Raw genomic sequence first — 22,897 nt, 5'->3', positions numbered from 1 at the left:
AGCACTTGGTGTTGTCAGTGTTTTAAATTTTGGCCATTCTAATGGGTGTATAGTGATATCTTCTTGTTTTAATTTCCAATTCCCTAATGACCTATGATGTTGAGTACCTTTTTATATGCTTATTTGCCGTCTGTATATCTTCTTCTTTTTTTTTTTTTTCGCTGAAAACTTTTGGATAGAAGCCTTTTGGATAGAAGCAGGAATTTATTTGCCAGGAAGGATGACCTCACCATACTTCTGCTGGGACCAGGGCATGACCTCCTCTTTGCTATTTCTGTGTTTGGCCCCAATGCAACCTGTCCTGAACTTCTTGTCCGTGATGGTGAAACATGGCTTACTCAGCGCCACGTAGAAGTCCAGGCTCTAGATACCAATGATTGGGTCATATTTGATCCCCAGATTGATGAGTTCTTGGATCCCCAAACCAAAGTTTCCAGTATCTGAGAAGTTATTTTTTCTTGACTCATACTCCCACGACTTTGGACTTTTCTCCAGGATTTCTTCTGCTTTGGCCCCACAGACTGTGCAGTAGATGGCAATCTTTTCATTTTTCCTAATGCCAAATGATTTGATGGTGTGTCTAGCTTTGGAAAACACAGGGGTCTGGCCTGTGAGCTACTCCAGCACCTTTGCTGCCCAGGTCAGTCTGTCTCCACTCTCCACCCAATAGATGTTGAGGCAGAGCTTGCAGATGCGAAGTTCCCACATGGGATTCTCCTTTTCACCCTGATCCTGTGCCATGTTGGAGAACAGGAAGAATGTCTGTATATCTTCTTTGGTGAGGCATCTATTCAGGACTTTTGCCCATCTTTTAATCGAGTTGTTTGTTTTTTTAATTGTTGAATTCTAAAGGTTCTTTATATGTTTTGGATAACAGTCCTTTATCAGATACATCTTTTGCAAACATTTCCCCCTACTCTGTGGCTTGTCTTCTCATTCTCTCTACAGTATCTTTCATAGAGATATTATTCATTTTTTCATTCAAGAAATACTTTACTCAACTGAGGGAACAATTCACTAGACAAGAAGATCTCTGCCTTCATGAAGCCTACACTTTAACGAAGAAAATGACAATGCACAAATAAATGAATATACATATAACAAGCATTTGAGTGGACATAGTTGCTGAGAAGAAAATTTAAACAGGGTGAGAGGTTAGAAAGTGCCTGGGGAAGGATCACTCTGGCTGCTGTGTAGACGTAGTGGGGCCTAAAGTAGAATAGACTGTAGCAGGAGCAAGACTAGAGGTGGGGAGGAGCCGGCCCCGTGGCTGAGTGGTTAAATTTTGGTGGCCCAGGGTTCCGCCAGTTCAGATCCTGGGCGTGGACCTAGCACTGCTCACCAAGCCATGCTGAGGTGGCGTCCCACATAACACAACTAGAGGGACCTGCAACTAGAATATGCAACTATTTATTGGGGGGCTTTGGGGAGAAGAAGAAGAAAGAAAAGAGTAGAGATGGGGAAACCAGTTAGTCTATTGTAGTCATATAAGAGATGCTGTGGGTATGGACTAGGGCAGACGCAGTGGAGGTGATGAGAAGTATTCAGATTCTGGATACTTGTTAAAAGTGGAGCTGACATAACTTGCATATGGGTTGAATATAAGAGAAATAAATGATTCAGGGATGAAAACTAGGTTCAGGCCTAACCAGCCAGGTGAATGGTAGCAAAATTGGGAGGAAAAAGGGGGAAGTAATAGGATATGTAGGGACCAGGCTGGGGCATGGGACAATCTAGTGAAAATCCAGGTGGAGATGGCCAAGTGGACCATTGTGATTCAACTCAAAAGTTTAGGGTGGGAGCTATACAAATTTAAAAGTCTTCACCATATGATAGTGGGCTGGATATATTCGTAGGCCTTCCAGATTCTCTCTCCTTGCCTCTCTACCCTGCTCTCTGCCTCCATACAGACTAACATGTATGAATTAAGTCAATGGACACCAACTTTCTGGTTTCCAGCTGGATTCAGGCAGCCTAGCAGCTGATCAGAAGAGAGGAGAGTAAGAGGGATGGCTTATTCCTCCAGCCCCCTCCCTGCAGTTCCCACTCAGTTGCCTGAGTCCCTCCATGAAAAGTCACAGCTCCTGTCAGGCACGCCTCCTGTCAAGCAGGTCTCCACACAGCTGTTTCTCTCCAGATGCAGTAATCGCTCCCTCCCTTCATCCCTTGAGGTCCATGGGTGGTAGCAGCTCCTCTCCTTGCTAGCCTCAGGGCACTGCTATCCTTACACCTTTATAAACAGTCCCATCAGTGAACCCTGCTTGCATCACCTTAATTTGAGTGTGCCATCTGGTTCCTGTTGGGGCCCTGACTGAATTTAAAACCCTGAGATTGGATGAGATCATTTAGGGAGGGAGATAGAAAAGAAAAGAGATTTGAGGATGCACTGCTGGGACACTCCAAAGTGGAAGCTGGAAAGGGGAGATGAGTTCCACAAAGGGGAGATCAGTGAGACAGGCATAAAACCAAGAACGTGTGGGGTCTGGGTGGTGGCTCAGTGAAGATAGGTTCAAGAAAGAACCTGCCTCAATTTCTCAAAAAATTGAAAATAGAAGTACCGTACGATCCAGCTATCCCACTACTGGGTATTTATCCAAAGAACATGAGATCAACAATACAAAGAAATCTATTTACCCTGATGTTCATTGCAGCACTATTCACAATAGCCAAGACATGGAAGCAACCCAAGTACCCATCAACTGATGGCTGGATAAAGAAGATGTGGTATATATATATATATATATATATATATATATATACACAATGGAATACTACTCAGCTATACAAAAGACAAAATCATCCCATTTGCATCAACATGGATGGACCTGGAGGGTATGATGTTAAGCAAAATCAGCCAGACAAAGACAGATAAACACCATGTACTTTCACCTATATATGGAAGATAAACAAACACATGAATAAAGAGAAGAGATTAGTGGTTACCAGAGGGGGGAGGGGATGGGGAGGTGGGCAAAAGGAGTAAAGGGGCACATATGTATGCTGATGGATAAAAACTAGACTATTGGTGGTGAGCACGATGCAGTCTATACAGAAACTGACATATAATAATGTACACTTGAAATTACGTAATGTTATAAACCAATATGACCTCAATAAAAAAAAAGAAACAATAATAATGGGAAGGAATGAAAACAAACCTCCACACAAAAAAAGAAAAGATAGAGCCTTCCTAAAGTCCTAAAGTACCCCAAGCCTCCATTTCCCTGGGACTCCCAGAGCTTCTTGCTGCCCTCTCTTATCATTCCCCACTCCTTTTTGCCTCAGGTGTCTTGAAATTGCTGTATAACTTGGCTTCTGTCATCCCCAGATCAGCGGATAGACTGTACACATCTCAACCCTAAGGGAGGAGGTTCGAGTTCTCCTTGGAGGCTCTCCGCAGCTGTGCAAATCTACACGTGCATTAGGTATGGGAGGCAGAGGAAAACGGAGAGGAGCCGCCAAGCAATGTACAGGCACACACGATTCCTTTATATCTGTCTCAGGTATTATATTGTGAATAGGGCCAAGGCAGGAACTATTTCATATTCACCACTGATGTTGAGTACCTAACTTAACATCCAGTACACAGTGGTAGCTCAATAGATGTTTTTAGATGCATAAATGCTTTTTTATAAAAAATGGCTTATTGTGATATAGTTACATTATGCTTTTGGTGCATGAAGGCACCCTTACAGTCTTGACAACTAGGTCCTTGAATTGCCCTGTTATAATATGTCCCTGTTTATGCTTTTGTATACTACGTAATGCCTGGGTGTGAATGTACTTCTTTTTTTTTTTTTTAACAGAATTGTATTGAGAAGATGACAACATAAACTCTGCAGAAACAAAGGCTCTGGATTTTGGTCACTTGGGCTCTGGGGCCATCAGATACATATACTAGTATATACTTCTAACAACAATCCTCTTTGTTTAAAGTGTGAAACTGCTATTCACTAATATCTTGGTGCCATTCCCAGAAAGCATGCTTCATGTAATTGGCAAGTTTTTACAAGGCTGTTTGCTGTTTGCAGCCTTCATATTATGGTGCTTGGCTGATTTTCTCAACTCTTCTTGTCCTGTCTTGACTCAGGATAGGTGAAAAGAATCTTCTTCTACGAAGTAGAGTTTGAATCCTGACTGTGCCAATTTCACAAGCTATAACCTTGTAGAAGAGCTTAACTTGCTTTGAGTCTTAGTTTCCTTATCCATAAAATGGGATTTATTGTACAGTTGATCCTCATTATTTACAGATTCCACATTTGCAAATTCATCTCCCCTCGCTAGAATTTATTTCTAATCCCAAAATCAACACTCTCAGCACTTTGTAGTCATTCGTGAACACGTGCAGTGCGATGAAAAATGTGAGTCCCCGACACACACTTTCCTAGCTGAGTTCAATCAAGGTGAGGCTTTGCCTTCTCGTTTCAGCTCATACTGTAAACAAATAACCTTTCCGTGGTCTACTTAGTGCCATGCTTTTGCATTTTTCTGCTTTTTCTTGGTGATTTTGCTCTTTAAAATGAACCCAAGCGTAGTGCTGAAGTTCTGTCTAGCACAAGCAAGGCTTGACATGTCTTATGGAGAAAATACATTAGATAAGCTTTGTTCAGCATGAGTTATAGTGCTGTTGGCTGTTAGCTCAATGTTAATGAATCAATAACATATATTAAATAAGATGTCTTTAAATAGAAGGACACATAAAAGAAGGTTATGCATTGATTGGTTGACAAAAATGTTGTGACCAGAGGCTTACAGGAACCTAATCTGCTGTTTCCTTTAGGAGTGATGGTTCCCTATTGGCTAATTCAGTGGTTGCAAAGACTTTGTAAAAGATACTTAGGATTAGAATTAAGTCTCATTTTAAAGACCTCATTTTAACTTAATTACCTCTTTAAGGAACTCATCTCTGAATACAGTTACATTCTGAGGTCCTGGGGATTAAGACTTCAATGTCTAAATTTGGGAGGGGGCACCCAATTCAGCCCATGACACCACCTATCCATCCTCATTTCCCACACCTGATTCTCTAGCCATCCCAACTGACCATTTGTCGTTCCCTCAGGTTTCCTTGCCTCTGGGCTTGGCTCGTAATATTGCGTCCTTACAGCCTCCCCTATCTCTGCATGTGTAAGTCAAATCTGCCTTTCAAAAACCAGCATATTGACGAGTTCATTAAAGAAGTGATTAAGCTAAAATGAGCTCTTTAAGGTAGGCCCTAACTCAATGTGATTGAGGAAATTTGGACACAGGCATGCATGCACAGAGGGAAGACCAAGATGGCCATCTACAAGGCAAGGAGAGAGGCCTCAGAAGAACCAAGCCTGCCGACACCTTGGTCTTGATTTCCCAGCTTCCAGAACTATGAGAAACACATTTCTGTTGTTTATAAGCCACCCACTTTTACGGTGTTTTCTTACAGCAGCCCAAATGGACTAAGGCACCAGGCAAAGGAATATGGGTTGGATTCTGTAGTTAGTTTGAGCAACTGAACTTTTAAAGACAGGTAATGCAATCCATCCTGGGCTTCAGGAAAGGAAGTGGAACCATCTTCTGAAGATAACGAGCTAAGAGAAAGGGAGAGGCAGGTGGCCAGGTAGATTACTGCTGTTGGGGCTGATTATTACAGATTTATACATCTATATTTGAGGCTTGTACAATGTTGTGTATTGTTAGGCCCTGATACAAAAGCCTGTTCAGGATAGGAGTAGAACAAGAAGGTCAAAGAGTCTGGGACAAGGCTGAGGGAACACTCTTTAACAAAACAGTGATCTTGCATGAGTTCTGGAAACCTTTCGCAAGAGCATGTTTGAAATTTCAGTGGGGCCATGAGGACTACAAAAGAATTTTGCAGCAATGGTTGTTGAGCATAAGATGTACGATTTCAAAGTATACCGAGGATATCATTGGGGATAGGAAATATTGAGCCTCAACTTGTGAATGACGGATCTCTAGCAGTCAACTGAGCATCCTGAGCTGATGTATGTGCCTGGACAAAAGGTAGCAACCTGAAACTCACTTCAATTTGTGTCTTTTTCACTTCATTTTGTTTTTGGCCTTCTGGAGCCTGATCATTCAAGGGTAACTGAGACAACGATTTCATGAATCTCTGAAGCAGGTAATAAAAGCCAGAACTAGTAGCTGTGTTTGTAGTAAGGAGGATATAATTTGGAGAGGCATTGTAGGGTGAAATTGACAGGACATAGTTGGACCCAAGAGTACTAAAGAAAGTAACTGAGATTGCCCAAAATAACTCAGAGTTTAAATTTTGGAAGAGCAGAATAATTTCACTTTTGGACATGTTGAGTTTGAGGTACATTTCTAATTGGGACATGTGAATGCAAAAGGCTAGCAGGCCAAAACTGGAATATATAGATTTGAGAGCTATTTGCCTAAGGGTGACAGATAAAGCCAAAGGAATGGAGGAGATATCCAGGAATCTGCACTGGCAGAAAAGAAAGGCAGAAACTGTGGATTGCTGTTCCCAGGCTGCGGTAGAAGGAAGTGGAAACACAGGAGTGGGCAGAGATCCAGAAGAAAACCAGGACACAAAAGCCACAGACAGAGGAACAGGGATGTGGTTAACTTTGGAAAGAGATGGATAGATGAAAATACATAGGAATGGAGTTAAAGCAGAGGAAGCCCAAGACAGATGAATTTAATTTCAGGGAACCGAAAGCCCAGCGCATCCTAAACAGTGGGAAAGGAATTAGGGAGAATAGAAAATGTTTGGAAAAGGCACTATGGGGAATATAACAGGAAGTAAATAAAGCTGAACAAAGGACTGCCGATCTCATGAGAATGCAGTTGATATTCTACAGCGTAAAAGTATAAGGAAAAATTCGATAGTTTCCTGATGTTTCTGTTAATGTTTCGCAGCTGTTTTAGTCAGCACTTTTTTCACTTGCAAGTGACAGAAATCCCAGTTCAGACTAGATTAAAGAAAGAAGGAAATTTATTGCCTTACGTTACAGGAAAATCTAAAGAGCATAATGATTTAAGGCATGACTAAATCCAGGGCCTCAAACAATGTCATGAAAAATATGTTTCTCTCCATTGTTTGACTCTGCTTTCTGACAGCAGCTGGCAGCTCCAGGAATACAGTCTACCTGCTTTAGCAAGCCCACACAGAAAGGGCACTTCTTTCCCAATTTTTCCAGACAAACCCTGGTGTAGATTACAATTGGCCCAGCTTAGGTAATGTGCCCACTGCTGGACTAATCAATTACTGGGGCCAGAGGATGGGATAGTTGGAATGCCTGGGTCTGGGTCATACACTCACCCCTGAAGCTGTGAATCACGTGGACCAAAAGTGGGGAAGAGGTGGTTTTTCAAAGGAATGTTGTTTAGGCAAAAAACAACCAGGTCCACTTTAGACTGAGAGCAAGAGTGAAGAAAATAGATGGTAGGATCACTCAGGATAGGTTAGGTTATGCTATAAAAACAAACAACCCCCTCATCTTAAAGTCTTAAAACAACAAAGATTTATTTCTTCTGTTGCTACATGCTCATTGTAAGTTAGTTGGGGCCACTTTCCTCACTCAGAGGGTGTTCTTGGTTATGGAGGCAAAAGAAAAGAGAACATAGCAAAGGATAATGTCTTAAAGCTTTTGCTTGGAAATGAGACTTCATGATTACTATTCACATTTCGTTGGCCAAAGCAGAGGGGGTGGAGAAGTGAGACCCTACCAGGTACCTGGAGAGAAGAGAACTGGAAGTTTTGTAAATGGTCCTAATGGTTACCCCAGGGACTAACCAAGTTTGGAATACTGGCAGAGAGAATATAACAGAGAAACCAGGACAAGAGAGAATCTAAAATTGTTGGAATATCCTAGAGCAATGAGGGAAGCAAGTGACAAGAAAGAAGTAGAGAGCCTGTGGGGCAAGGTAGATGCTAAGGGACTGGAGAACAAACGGAGAAGAAAAATCCAGTTTGACAGGAGTGAGAGAGTGATGGAAAGCTAGGGGGGTATAATCATATCTCATTTCACAGCTAGTCACAGAAAAGCTCATTGCAGCTTGGTTGGGTAGACTGAAGTGAAGCTGGACCAGTCTACTTGGGTGAGCAGGTGCCAGGGATAAAGACCCAGCTGTTGGTATTGGAAGAATGTCCAGTCAAGCAGGCAGAACATAGTAGTCAGGAAACATGTGAACCAATAAAATTCAGAGTCCAAGTGAACGGTCGGCTTCAGGTGAACGTGGCTGCTGGAATTTAGACACAGGTTATATTCAGAGAGTTGAGACAATGCAGAGGCAGGTTTTAGGTACCAGAAAAGTTGGCCACAGATAAAGCCCAAGCTTTGGACTGAAGTTTTGTAGGGGAGAGGTCAGGACCCACGGTGGCCTATGGGGACAGGACATTGTCATAGGGACTTAAACACAAGAGAACAAGATGAAAACCGTTTTCATTTCTTCATAAATTCTTGATATCAAGTCAAAGCCCAGGTTCTAGAACTGGAAAATAAGGTAGGAGTTCAACTCCAAGAAGGTCTATTCGATGTCGAGCTTCCTGAACGGTGATGAAGAGCTTTTCAAAGCCCTTTGATCATGGAGGTCAGGACTGAATCAGTGAAGGACGGCTAAGTGGATCCAGCTGTCAGAGAGAAAGCGCATGAAGGTCATGGAATTATGTTGGTCCTAATACGAACTGTGAGGTCAGACTTGGAAAGTTCACATGCGGCTGTGAGGTGAATGGCAGTGGATAGGTAGAGAGAAGGACTGAGATCCTGAAATGATCAAGGAAAGTGGTGAGGATCCTGAAGTTCCACAGATTATGATAGGAAAGGAGGGGGAAGGGAAGTGTAAGTGAATGGCTTGGGCTTCCTTCCAAATAGATGTGGTGTTGAGAGGAATACTGGAGGAAAAGTAGGGAAGTAGCAACGAAACAAAATATACCAATGCCTCCTTACCTTGTGAGCAGCAGGGAAAGACGATGAGAAGTGGCCTCCACTGCAGGTGACAGTAGTGTTGGAGGAAAACCAGATTTTAATCATAGTGAGGCGTGAACTGTATTTAAGTCAAACTGTGTTCAAGGATATAGGGGATATTGTTGACCCTAGAACAGGAAGTTCCTAATGCCCCAAAGGAGATCCTAGTTAAAGGCCAGGCATGGGAGATATAAGAATGAATGGAGCCAAGGAATGAGAGAGGAGAACTAGTAGAGAGGTCGTGTGGTTATGTAACTACAGAAATAGAACATTACAAACTTACATTTGCCCTAATATCCTCTTTTGTCTCTTGTCATGGGCATAGCTATTGCCTTTATTCTTGAGTTTTAAAGGCAGAAAATATTAATGGTATTTTTCTGTTAGTGTGTTAATCAAGCAAAATTGTAAAGTAGATCAAGTATATGACCGGATTAGGACTCCATTTGTGGTAGACAGAATGATGGTCTCCCAAAAGATGTCCATGTCCTAATTCTGGAACCTGCGAATGTGTTACCTTCCATGGCAAAAGGGACTTTGCAGATGTGATTAAGGTTAGGACCTTGAGTTTGGGAGATTATTCTGGATTATCTGGGTGGACACAACATAACCACAAGGGTTTTTATAAAACAGAGGCAGGAGGGTTAGAGTTAGAGATGATATGTTGACAGAAGCAGAGGACAGAGTGATGTGGAACCACGAGCCAAGGAATGCAGGCAGCCTGCAGAAGCTGAGAAGGACAAGGAATGGATTCTCCCTTTGAGCTTCCAGAAGCCCTGTGGACATCTTGATTTATTCCCCCTAAGACCCAGTTTTAGACTCCTGACCTTCAGAAGTGCAAGAGAATAAATCTGTCTTGTTTTCAACTATTAATTTTGTGATACTTCGTTACAGCGGCAATAGAAAACTAATATACCATCTTTGGGGATGATTAGGGGGAATCCAGGGTCTGACTGGATGTCAGGACAAGGCAAGAAAACGAAAGGTGGAGTTTGGAGGTAAAATAACAAGAGATTGTCATTTTCTATCTCTCATCTTTAAAATTTAATAGAATAGCCAAATTCTCTCAGGAAAAAATGCAATGGCCCTATGCTTATACACAGATTCCAGGGTGTTTTGAAGTTATGTTTGTCAGGCTTCAAAGAAAATTGGAAATTCTTTCTGGAAAGATTCAGAGAATGAGAGTTATAAATGACAAAAGAGAGAGAGGATAAAAGAAATCCTGCATTTTAAAAATAATTACTCCATGTATTTATTTTTTGTAAGGTATTCTGTACTGTTTAGGAGAAAATGAATTCTCAGGAAAACAAGAAAACAACTTGTGACAATAAATCCTCATAAACTTCAAGAAAGAGTATTTTTTTTAAGTTTCTTGAAAATTCCACATTGTCCTATAAATTATTATGCGGTAGTATCATCCTCTAGTTCTTCCGAATCATTTATTTTCATTAAAAATAGCTAATTGTAAAAGCTAATTTCATTACTGTAGACACATCCTCCTCTCCTCTCTCCCCTGCCCCTGAAAATCTCTTCTTGGATGGTGTTTGAAGGACGCTGTGATTTAATTCCGGCATTTGGAAGTACGTGTGAAGCATTATTTTCAGAGGGCTAATTGGATTTTTCTTACTTAACGGATTTTTTTTTCTTGAGTAACAAACACACATACATACAAACTCCACACCCTGAGAACTTTGAAGAGGGATTGAATTGGCAATGGTTCTGTTGGCCTTTCAGGGCTGGTGACCATACAACAAAGAAAGCAAGCTAAGAGTTAAAAGGTTGCAGCCAAGGGTGTGAGACTAGTGTGGAAGGCACGAGCCAAGTATGGCGTCCAGGAAGCCCAGTGAAGTTGGCACCCTGAGACTTCAGCTGTGCCTGACTAGCCAGGGGCACAGGCAGGCTCATGGGAAGGCTGAGCAGGGTGAGCCAGGCCAGGCAGGATCCAGGTCAGCATGCTTCAGTGTGCCAGTCTGAATTTGGAGTTAGCAGAAAGATAAAAGAGTTCAGCCAGAGCCTGGGAAGATCAACTCAGTTGCCAGCAGCTGGAGCAGAATCAGAGCAGGGTGGCTGAGACCTGGGCAGCAGGATCCCCTTCCTGCTTTGGCTTTGAGCGGTTTTCCTGATGGAAAAAGAACGGGAATGGAAAAAGAATGGAAATGGAAAAAGAATGAGCAGGCCCAGCCAAGTATTGGAGAATTCAGCAGACAGCTGAATTTCAGATTTTCTGGGGAAAAAACAAAACAAAATGAAAAACCCCCCAGTTCCTGGTAGCTCTGGGTTGGGTTTTTAACAAAAGTGAACCATCCACCTTTTTTATGCGTGATACTAAAGGCAAAAATCATAAAGGAAGAGATTGAAGTATTAATATCAATGTCAAGGTGAAAAATTTTTAAACTTCTATACATCAATAAATATTCACAAATATGCAAAGACATAGGCATCCAATATATTTATAAGGCAAGATAAAACTATTGCCTAATCTATATGAATATTTATAACAGCAGGAAATTAGAAATACTTAAAATGTCAGTCAATAGACAATTGCTTAAATTGTCTAACAGGGCTTTCTTGGGGCTGCCCTGTTGCCGAGTAGTTAAGTTAGCACGCTCCCCGTCAGCAGCCCAGGGTTTCACCAGTTTGGATCCTGGGCACGGACATGGCACCACTCATCAAGCCATGCTGTGGTGGTGACCCACATAACACAACCAGAAGGACCTACAACTAGAATATATACAACCATGTACTGGGGGGCTTTGGGGAGAAGAAGAAGAAGAAAAAGAGATTGGCAACAGATGTTAGCTCAGGTGCCAATCTAAAAAATAAATAAATAAAATAAATGAATAAATGAATGAATGAATAAATAAATAAATGAATAAAGGCTTTCTGTTTCATAAAATTCCTGATAATAAATATTTTAGGTTTGTGGGCCATAAAGTCTCTTTTGCAACTACTCACTTCAGCAGTTGTAGCACAAAAACATCCATAGACAATATGGAAACAAAAAAGCATAGGATGTTCCAATAAAACTTTATTTAAAAAAAAAAGTGGCTGGCCCATAAGTCATAGTTTGCTGACTCTTGTTCTAAACAATCATTTTTTTAAAAATTAGATAAATCTACATAGAATATTGTGGAAACCTATCCAAATTATACTAAGTGAAAAATGCATGTTTCAGGACAGAATATGTGCTTACATAATATATTGTTACATATATAAATAAAATTACTTGTAACTATATTAATTATATATTAAAATATTATAATTATATATAAAATTATATCTATATCTGTATAGATTCTATCCATATCTTTATTTAGATAAAGAGATAGTACAAGCAAAGGAAATGTATTATGTACCACAATGTACTGAAATGTTAACCTGAGATTAAAACTCCAATTTAGGATTGTAAAATTATTTTCCTACTGTAAACTTTTACAGTTTTTATAAAGCGATAATGTTTAAAACAAAACAAATTTATGACACAAAACAAAACATTTCAAAATGCACACATAACTCTACTAGTCATGTACAACCATTTTCATTTCTCTGTGTTCGCTTTTAATCCTTATCTGTGCTATATGCTTGTCAAAGTATATGTATTTTTCTGGTTTTCTTTGCCTTATTCCTGTTGTTCCTCAGGGTCAGGAGGTTGCAATAAAAATAGTTCAATAAATATTAGTTAATACTTGTGATTATGATCATAACGATGAGATGAAGTAGAGTAATTTTATGTAAAGTTTTTTAAATAAGGCTTCTTGGGAAAAACTAGTAATTGTAATCACAAATGTTACTGTCAACTGTTACTCAGGAAACTTTCAGAAGAGATATGTGTTGAATGCTTCAGAATCTCTGTGTTCACATGTCCCAGAGGATAGACACCAAAAAGGTTCCCGGAGCATTGCTATCTCTGTGTTTCTTACTATAGGCCAGTTGGCACAGTGGGAATGACTTTGATGCTTCTAACAGCTGACATAACGATATGAAGTGATCAAAGGTTCAGCTCGTAAATTATTCTGCTTGCTTTTGTCATTCAGAGTCTAGAGCCCCAAAAACGTACTCCTGAATTTGGTGCACTGCAGATGGTACAAGAAGTAAAATCAGAAGCTTTTTAATCCCTGTGTGAGTTTATCAAAGCTTGTCAGTAGTAGCATAATATAATTCTATATAAGCTATATGAGGTTATGGGAGAGGTAAGAAAGAGAGGCTAGACTCAAGAATCATACCTCATAGGATTGATTACATGCAGCAAACTAATTATGACCTAACTTAATGCTCAAATTCTTCAATGATTGGGTTTTTCCATTGGGATTATGAACACTTTTTGACATCTTTATCAGAAATCAACAAACACAATGGTAAGTTTAAATATAGGCTTTCTTATAGTCACTTTAGGTAGAGCTGGAAGATGGCAATTATTTGAATCATCTGTAAAGACTGATGGTTTCGTAATTGTTAATTCATCTGTTTCTCATATTTTTTTCTAAAGAACTTTGATGTCCCCTTTCTGCCCTCCCCAAAAAAATAAGACAAAAGAAACACCTTCTTCCCACTCACCAGCAAAACAAAACAAACCCTATAACCTGCTCCCTGGATAGAGATATAGCGCATACTGCAAATGCAATGTGAGTATCACCTATTGGGTATGGCAGGCACTTTCCCTTTTGTTTGCAACTGTTTTATTCATATGGCACAGTGGAGATAAAAGACTTTGTTTTTTTTTTAAAGATGTTTTTAAATTCTTTTTCCTTTTTCTCCCCAAAGCCCCCCGGTACACAGTTGTATGTTCTTCGTTGTAGGTCCTTCTAGTTGTGGCATGTGGGATGCTGCCTCAGCGTGGTTTGATGAGCAGTGCCATGTCCATGCCCAGGATTCGAACCAACGAAACACTGGGCTGCCTGCAGTGGAGCACGCGAACTTAACCACTCGGCCACGGGGCCAGCCCCGATAAAAGACTTTAAAAGGAAGGATTGCACAACCACCACCCACATCTTCTCAAGTTTTGGTGGATGCCTAAGACTAAGTGAACGTTTGAGATCCATTCTCCAATTAGCAACTGGAATGTGTTAGCAGCCATTTTCACATAATGTGGGACCTATTATAGTCCTTGAGTGGAACTATGGCTTATTTCTCCTTGTATTTCCAGTGCCTGGCCTAGAGTAGGTGTTCAACAAATTAGCTGATCAAAGGTTCAGCTTGCTTTTGTTAGCCAGTCTAGAGCTCCCAAAATGTCCTCCTGGATCTGGTGCACCATTAATGGTGCAGTCAGTAAAATCAGGGACTCTATCTAAACAACTCATGAACAAATGAAACATCTTATATAAAAACTCCATCTTGACAGAAGTTTGATAAATTTCTGTGCTGGTGAGGTTTGGAGGAAAAAGTGTACTCTCTAACATATTAGTGGGGGAATGTAAGTTGTACAACCTCTGTGTAATTTGTCAATGACCATTGAAATAAATGTGCATACCTCGTGACCCAGCAATTCCACTTCTGGGAATTCATGCTGCATAAAAACTCTCTCACATATACACACAGAAAAGAATAGTCGTTACAGCATTCTTTGTACTAGCAAAAGACTAGAAACAACTTAAATGTCCATGTATAGAGAACTAGTGAAATGAATTATGGTATATACATATAATGGAATTCTGTCTGATGTTAAAAACGAATTAGATAGAACTATACTTACTGACATGGAAGGCTCTCCAAGAGCTTATGGTCAAGTGAAAAAACCCAGGTGCAAAACAGTGTGTTCAGTATGCTACCACTTACGTAAGAAAACAAACAAAAAATATAGTAGGCGGAAGGGATACAAATATCTGTTTTTATTTGAAAAGACTATCTCTGGAAGGTTACAAAAGAAATTGGTAGTAGTGGCTGATATTTGGGGGGAGGAACTGAGGAATTTCGAGGTTTGGGGGGAGGGACTTGCTTTTCATTCTTTTGCGTTGGTTCAGTTTCTAGCTGTGTCTATAGACTACTCAAATTTTAAAATAAAAATGGTCAAAAGTAGACATCTTAAAATTAATTTCTAAAGAGAATGTATTTTTTTTAAAGTATGCTTTTTTGGTGAGGAAGATGGGCCCTGAGCTAACATCTGTTGCCAATCTTCTTTTTTTTATCCCCCCAAAGCCCCAGTACATAGTTGCATATCCTAGTTGCAGGTCATTCTAGTTCTTCTACGTGAGATGCAACCACAGCATGGCTTGATGAGCCGTGTGTAGGTCCACGCCCAGGATCCTAACCGGCAAACCCCAGGCCGCACAAGTGGAGCTCACAAACTTAACCACTCAGCCACAGGGCCAGCCCCAAAGAAAATACATTTTCTTTTGTGAGGAAGATGGTCCCTGAGCTAACATCTGTGCCCATCTTCCTCTACTTTGTATATGGGATGCCGCCACAACATGGCTCGATGAGTCACATGTAGGTCTGTACCTGGGATCCAAACTTGGGAACTCTTGGCAGCTGTAGAGAAGTACGTGAACTTCACCGTTACGCCACTGGGCTGGCCCCCCCAAAGAGAATACTTTTTAAAACTCACTAGCATAGTGCGAGTTACTGTGTATTTCAAAACAATTGAGGAGGGGGACACATCTACATAATTACTTGTAGATGCATAGAACATTCCCGAAGAGAACTGGTCAGCTGGGGACACTGGTAGGAGGGAGACTTATTTGTGTATATCTTTCTGTACCTTTTGATTTAAAATACATATGTATATACACAATAAAAATTAAAATTATTATTTTTAAAGTACTAGAAGAGTAGAGGAAGTGGAAAGGAAACGGTATCTTAGGAAGCAGCAAGAGCATGCTAGTTAGGGTCCGACAGCCCTGATTTCAAATCCTGACTCTGTCCACAACTGTGTGATGTTGGAGACCTTGCTGAATCTCTGGGCCCCTTAGGTAAAACCCTCAGGGGGATGTGGTGTGTAATACATGGAAAATATTTTATATGAAGCACATTTCCTATGATAGCACATATTAAAAGATCAGCAATTTTTAGTCATTATTATCATACGGCAGATGAAATTCTTCCTTTTCCAAAACGGTTTCAAGAGTTCTAAAAAAGCAATACAGTGAAGAACCTTGGACTCAGCTCAGTGTTGCTCCTTGGGCTGTGTAACAGCCCCACCCATGGTTTTGGCACCAACCTAGGTCAGTGGGAAGCCCATGACTTACCCCAAAGCGACTCAAGGTGGCGTGCTGCCACTGTACAGCACCAATCAATTACATGTCGACCTTTTTCACTCGTGTTATGATTTCTCACAAGACATGTATCAAATGAGTGGAGATTCTTAAAGTGAAACAACAGTAAAGACATAAAATCCACAGAGCATCTAGGATTTCATCTCCTTTTATTTCCTTTTTTGTCCTTTCAGGATTACTTCGTTAATACTATAACAAACTTACTAGCGTGTTATAAAAGTATGAGCTAAGACCAAATATGATTTCATTTGCCTCTTTGTATATCTAGGTCATATTATTTGAAATGGTTACCAGATCTTTTACTATTCTAATGGCAAACAGATGTATGAATCTGAGTGATCATATTTCTATTGGTGAAAACCTCCAGTCTCCAGATATTGATCCTTTATCTCAGTAGTGCTTGCATGAGTGTTACTATTTTTGGAATTTCAGTAAACAGAGGACGGTACTTATGACTCTTTATACATACACATAACCATACAAAAATGTTTACATTGAAATTTGATGTTCATAATTACTAATGTCATATATTTTGCAACCTGAAATAAAATAATTCTAAAGGTACACAAATTTTTGTATCATTCTTCTTAACAGATGATAATCCTCTGAATTTGTTTCCTAGCTTGAATTAATAACAATTGCAATGTTTTTTCAACTCTGAACTTGACAAAGGCTGAGACAGAGGACAAGATCAATAACAGTTTGTAATGACTGATGGAATTCCACGATCTGAGTTCTGACAGAGCTGGTGAAAAATGGAGCGTGCAGCCTTATATGCATGCTGGTGCAGCGTTACAAGAATGGAAGACCAGCGACCCTGTGAGGCAAAACTAAGCGTTGCACTGGGTTTACAGAGGAAATTCTTGATGCTTGAAGATTACAAAGGATTTCAGAAAGGGCGCCTATTTTTTATAGATCTGGATTCTGAATCAATCACTAAGCATCTGCTGTGGACTAGATAAGTTTACATACATGTTACTTCAATACCTTATTTTTAGGTTGACATACGGAATACACTGGCTCAGGCAGGAAAATGGCAAGCATTGATTGTTTTGGTATGCTACGCCCTTGAGAATTGACGCATAGGCAATAACCTTGGGTTGTTTTTTTAAAATCTGACTAGCTATCAGTAGCATTAATGTAGGCTTTATGTTAATGAGCTAAAAATGAGACAAGACTTTGGAGAAAACATGTTAGGTTACAGAGAAGGAATATTAATGCAAAGAAACCCCACCAACGCTCAGATATTTTATATTTTGTAAAGCAGATTCGTATTTTTCTTTTAATGTATTTTCTACCAGTTTTCCTAAATATGAAGAATGGAAGAAAACAAGCTGCCACAATATAAGTCCTACCTCAAAGGAAACATCACTGAGGATGCGCAATCCCCCACATTGTTCTCGTAGAATGCTGAATAGGTTTCCTTTCTCAACAGTCTCTTCCTCCAGCAAGTCAATACTTTAGGGTCAATGACCCCAGCGCCCTATTACATTTTTTTTGCTGATTGACATTTATGAAAGGCTTAAGTGTGCTCTTTTATCTGCACTAACATGTGATTAATCCTGACATATCAGACGGGCTCTGAAATTCATTTCATTTGAAGTTGATTTCAATGGTTTATTAATAAATAAAGCAATGTGTTTAATGACACATCAAGAGAACAAGCTGACCTGAAATTACAAATGAATGAATGATCTGTTTCTAACATATTTCCAAATGATCAAATGAAGCAAAACCCTTACTTTAGGCAAAAACATCTAAGAATGACTTTCCAGTATTCTTCTCAAGCTGTCTTCTTTGTGCTGTCAGACCGAAGATTCCCTGCACTCCAGTGTGGTCTCTGTGGTAGGAGATGGTCAAAGCATCTCAGGCCTTCTTGAAGGCTGGGGGTGTGGTCCTCATTAACCCCGTTGAACTGTTTTGTTTTCTGATGAACTCTGAACTAGTGGGACAAATATTTTACTCTTTTTCAATCCAAATATGTCTTATTTCTACATGCATGGGAGATATTGGAGATAGTATTGATGGGAGATATTAATACATCAAATTTGGGCTGGCCTGGTGGTGCATCAGTTAAGTGTGCACATTCCGATTCGCTGGCCCAGGGTTCGCCGGTTAGGATCCTGGGTGCGGACATGGCACTGCTTGTCAAGCCATGCTGTGGTAGGCGTTCCACATATAAAGTAGAGGAAGATCGGCACGGATGCTAGCTCAGGGCCAGTCTTCCTCAGCAAAAAGAGGATTGAGGATTGGCAGCAGATGTTAGCTCAGGGCTAATCTTCCTCAAAAAGTAAAAAAATTTTAAAAATACATAAAATATATTTAAGTTAGTATATATGAATTACTACGCATTTAAATGGCAAATTGATTTAAATGGATTACTGTGTATTATAAACACAAATAGCATCTCTCCAAAATTTAATTATTGCCAAAGTATAACATATTTTATAACTCATCAGCTTTATTAAACACAACATAACATATTTCCACAGAGTGGAAATAGAAATATTTTGGGGTTTTGATGCATATCTACAGTGAAAGCTATAATTACGAGGGCAACAGTTAGCATAGAATACTCAGTGCACTGTGCTAGATGTGTTACATGCATCATCTCAGGGTAGGTAAACGCTTTCTGTAAGGGGACCAACAGTAAGTGTGTTCTGCAGCTTTGCGTGCCACATGGTCTCTGTCACAACTACTCAACTCTGTGCTTACAGAGCAACAGCAGCCATAAATTAATAAGCTTGGCTGTGTTCCAATAAAACTTAGTCACTGAAATGTGCACTTCATATAATTTTCACATGTTACAAAATATTATCCTTAAAAATATTCTTGAAGGGGCCCACCTGGTGGCACAGCAGTTAAGTTCACATGTTCTGCTTTAGTGGCTGAGGTTCGCCTGTTCAGATCCCAGGCGAGGACCTATGCAGCACTTACCAAGCCATGCTATGGCAGGCATCCCACATATATAAAACAGAAGAAGATGGGTACAGATATTAGCTCAGGGCCAATCTTCCTCCACAAAAACAGGAGGATTGGTGGCAGATGTTAGCTCAGGGCTAATCTTTAAAAAAAATTCTTTAAAACCAGTTAAAAATAGAATAACCATGCTTAGCTCACAGGCCATAGAAAAACAGAAGGTGGTTGGATTTGGCCCTGCGGCCATAGTCTGTTGACCTCTGCATTATCTCTTTGGGTTTATGGGGGTTTCCTGAATGATCAGATATACTGAGATTATATTGTTAAATGAATGGGGTTTTCTCACTAGCCTTGTTGCCCACCCTATTATCATTCTCTGCCCCGCTGCTGGCACTGAGACTGAGGGGGCTTTATTGAACTGTTCCTAAGATTAAGAGGAACATATACAGTATGTCCAGCCTCTAGACAAACCATTTAGGAACTGCTATCAACTACAAGGATGTGCAACTGATCTTAAGGGTTTGACTTGGAGTGACATGACTAGATTTGGGCGTTTTTATAGATCAAGCTGCCTGCAGCTGGCCAAGAGGCAAAGCGACAAGTCAGTTGCAGTACTCTAGGCGACAGACAGCGATGATGTGGACCAGGCTGGGAGAAACAGGGCTAAGAGCAGCAGAAAGACTGGAGATGTATTTAGGATTAGGTACTCGCTTGGATGAGGATTGATTACATTGCTTTATATCTGTCTCACAGGATAAAAGAAATTGATGACAGTTTTAAAAATAAGTGCTACCTAAATTTAGTTGAGGTAGTATACCTTTTTCTTCTTTTAATTATTAACAGCCATTTTAAAAATTACAGGATCCAATCAGTTTGATTTACTGATTCCCCATAGCCCAAAGTGGAGCACATTTTATTTTTTCAACATAAAAGTTGAAAACACTTTTTCTGAAAAAAAAACCCCCCAAATTCTGCATTCACCGCAATCCAAAACCAGGCATCACTGTGTGGACGGAGGTTCTCTCAATTTTGGAGAGGTTCACCTTCCTCTACCCGATTCCCACCGCTTCTGGGCGCCCAGCCGCACCCTTGGACCCGCCCCCCGACGCTTTCCCCCAAGCCTCCCTCCTCCCTTTCCCCCTCCCTCCGCCCCACCCTCCCGCCCACTAGGGAAGCTCCGCCCCCTCCAGTTCCGCAACCCAACTCGTTCCCTCCTTCCGTCGCTTTCCCCTCTCCCCGCCCCCATGACTGCCTTCGATTGGTTAAACTGGCTATGCCGCGGCAGGGATGAAGCATAGCCTCGTCCTGATTGGCTGAAGTGTGGCCGAGCCTCTCATGATTGGCTGATAAGCGGAGACAGCAAGTGTGACTGCGCTCCGGGGCGTGTGGACGCTGCTTTGTTGCCGGAGGGGGGTGGCGGTGGAAGTTAGGGGGGTCGGGGGCTAGCGTTTCTCTGGACCTGCTGTCGCGGCCGTTGCAGTCGCTTCGCCCAGTAGCCTTTAGCGTAGGAGTGCGCCGAGAGCAGCCATGAGCGGCGGGGTGTACGGGGGAGGTGAGTATGCGGCCGGACGAGAGAGCGCGCCTTTTGAGCGTGTAGGGTTTGTAACCGCCGCCCCCAGCCCTCCCCTCCCCGGCGGCCCCTTCCGGTCTCCCCCTCTCGGGACCCCGGCCTCCCCGCCCCATCCCCGCCCCGCGCTCCGCCCGCCCCCGGAGCCCACCCGGCTCGGCGAGCGCCTCGGGCGCCCGGAGTCGCCGCCCCCTGCGGCCCCGTCCAGCCTCGGACCCCCCGGAGGAGCAGGGTTTTGGGGGCTGCGCGCCGGCCTCGGGGCTGGGCGGGCGGCTCCATCCAGGAGCCAGTTCGCCGAGCTCGGGCTGGAGTGACCGGCCCCTGGGTCGCGGCTCTCCCAGTGTCTCCATCAGCCGGCTGAGCCGGCGTGTGCGCGCGCGCGTGTTTAAAGTTGGGAGGTCCCAGCAGTTTGCAAGCGCGGACGGAGGGTTTCCGCAGCGGCCCGTAGACGGTAAAGCGAGTGCGAGAAGTGGAACTGATTGGAGGAGTGGCGGCCACCCCGGACGCAGCCTCCTCTCCGTCCGCGCCTGGCGCTCCCGCCGCCTCGCACCTCTCAGGAACTCCTGCCTGTTTGTTGACTGTGGGTTCTCCAGAGTTACGGGGGGGGCGGGTCTGTTCGGGATTAATTTAGGAACGCATGTCATTTAAGGATGCTTTCCTTGGATAGGCTGTGGTGTAATCGACAGATTACCACGGGCCTGGGAGTTACCCAGACCTGGTTGTAATACCAGCCTCACCATTTATTTAGCGCTTTGGCCTTGGGGAAGTTACTTAACTTTTCCCAACTTCAGGCTCCTCGTTGGCGGAATGATAATTCCTAGCCAATCGCGTGGTTGTGAAGGCTAAATGAGATAATCTTGGTCCACGAATCAGCAGTGTCAGCATCACCTGCGAGCTTTTCAGAAATGCAGACTCTCAAGCCCCCCTCTAAATCTGTTGAATCAGAGCCTCCAGTTTTGCAAGATGCTTAGATGAAGCACCCATGTATGTGATTCGTGTTTTGTGTTTTGTTTGATGACTTAGAGAACAAGGAGACAAATCCAAAATGTTGCTTTTGTTACTGTGTCTAGTAAGGACACTGTTTCGAAGAGGATGACATTTTATAGGTAGGAGATAAAAATAAAGTTTTCAAAGTTCTCAGTAGTTTTTGGAGTGTAGCTTGAGTCTCTTCTGAGGTGATATGCTGACGCTCGCCTTCTCCTTCCCCCTTAATGTTCTTGGTTTTGATTTCTCAAATGTGAGCCACTAGTTTCCCACTTGTACTTTGGAGAAAGCTTACTGGGTCTTCATGGTTTACCTCTTCCCCATCTGAAGATGAAATCCTCACAGAAACTGGATCTGTGTCCCTGTGCCTCATGCAGGCTGTTGACTCTCTTTTGACCTTCAGGTTCCCAGATCCAAGGACGTAGAGGCTGTCTATTGAGTATTTCCTTACAAGGCCTTGTTTAACATGGCTAAGGTAGAAATGGGTGTGAATAATGCCAGCAGCTAACATTTATTGATTGCATACTGTACACCAAGAACTGTTCCAGAGGTTTTTCATGCGTTGCCTTTAATAGGTACATTGACTCAATCCATAACAACCACAGGAGATGGTACTATCCCCATATTATTGAAGAAGAAAGTGAGTTATAGAAAAGATTAAGTAACCAGCCCAAAGTTATCTAACTTTCTAGTAAATGGGGAATAAGAATCGCTGGGATGATTAAAAGGCATTTCAGTAAAACCTTTTCCCATTAAAATTTTTTTTTTTTCCCATAAGTCATGTTTCAAGTATATAACCACAGCATATTCGTGTATGATTTAGGTATTCAGAATAAACATCCTGTTTCTCATTTGCTTATGTAGAGGAATATATCTTAAAGCCTATTTCACGTATAAAGTATTTAAAACTCACAAAGGTAAGTGTATGATTTTGTGTTTGAGCTTCCACTGCGTGGCCAGTATTTAAGTGGGTCACATTTCCCTGAGGGTTTACTGTGAAAGGCAACCAAACCTCCCACCTGAATTTTGTGTAATTAATTTAGTAAACTGTATTTTTAACTTACTTATTAAAAAGATCTTTGTAGTTTTGATTTTAAAATTTATGGCTGTCTTGTTCCGATAATTATTTCCGACTAGCTCTGACACTGATCTTTAGCTTTAGGTCTGATGCATAATTCATCCAGATTTCCATACTTTCTAACTGGTTTCTGTGCCTACTCAGTGCTCCTGTGGTGATCTTTCATGGTATTTTTTTACTTCAAACTCCTTTGCATGGTAAAAATAAACAGGTATACTAC

The 22,897-nt window shown here is 41.6% G+C and overlaps 1 protein-coding gene and 1 pseudogene across 2 annotated transcripts in view; one reads left to right on the top strand and one right to left on the bottom strand.

Moving 5' to 3' along the window:
• Window positions 1-204: 204 nt before the first annotated feature.
• On the bottom strand, window positions 205-741 carry LOC106829324 (large ribosomal subunit protein uL5 pseudogene; annotated as a pseudogene).
• A 19,624-nt stretch (window positions 742-20,365) lies between these two features.
• Window positions 20,366-22,897, top strand: part of ACTL6A (actin like 6A) — a 33,230-nt gene continuing 30,698 nt past the window's right edge. The window contains exon 1 of one of the 2 annotated variants that reach the window (XM_044771122.2): window positions 20,366-20,600. In XM_044771122.2, coding sequence (XP_044627057.1) covers window positions 20,576-20,600 — 25 coding nt within the window. In that variant the 5' untranslated portion in view covers window positions 20,366-20,575. Of the gene's footprint in view, window positions 20,601-20,762; window positions 21,196-22,897 lie in introns of those variants that run through there. The other variant, XM_014838350.3, reaches the window with a different exon arrangement.

This window comes from Equus asinus, chromosome 5 (genome assembly GCF_041296235.1).
Source record: "Equus asinus isolate D_3611 breed Donkey chromosome 5, EquAss-T2T_v2, whole genome shotgun sequence".
NCBI lineage: Eukaryota > Metazoa > Chordata > Mammalia > Perissodactyla > Equidae > Equus > Equus asinus.
The sequence above is the reverse complement of the archived record's forward strand: the minus strand, read 5'-3'. Positions and strand labels throughout refer to the sequence as shown.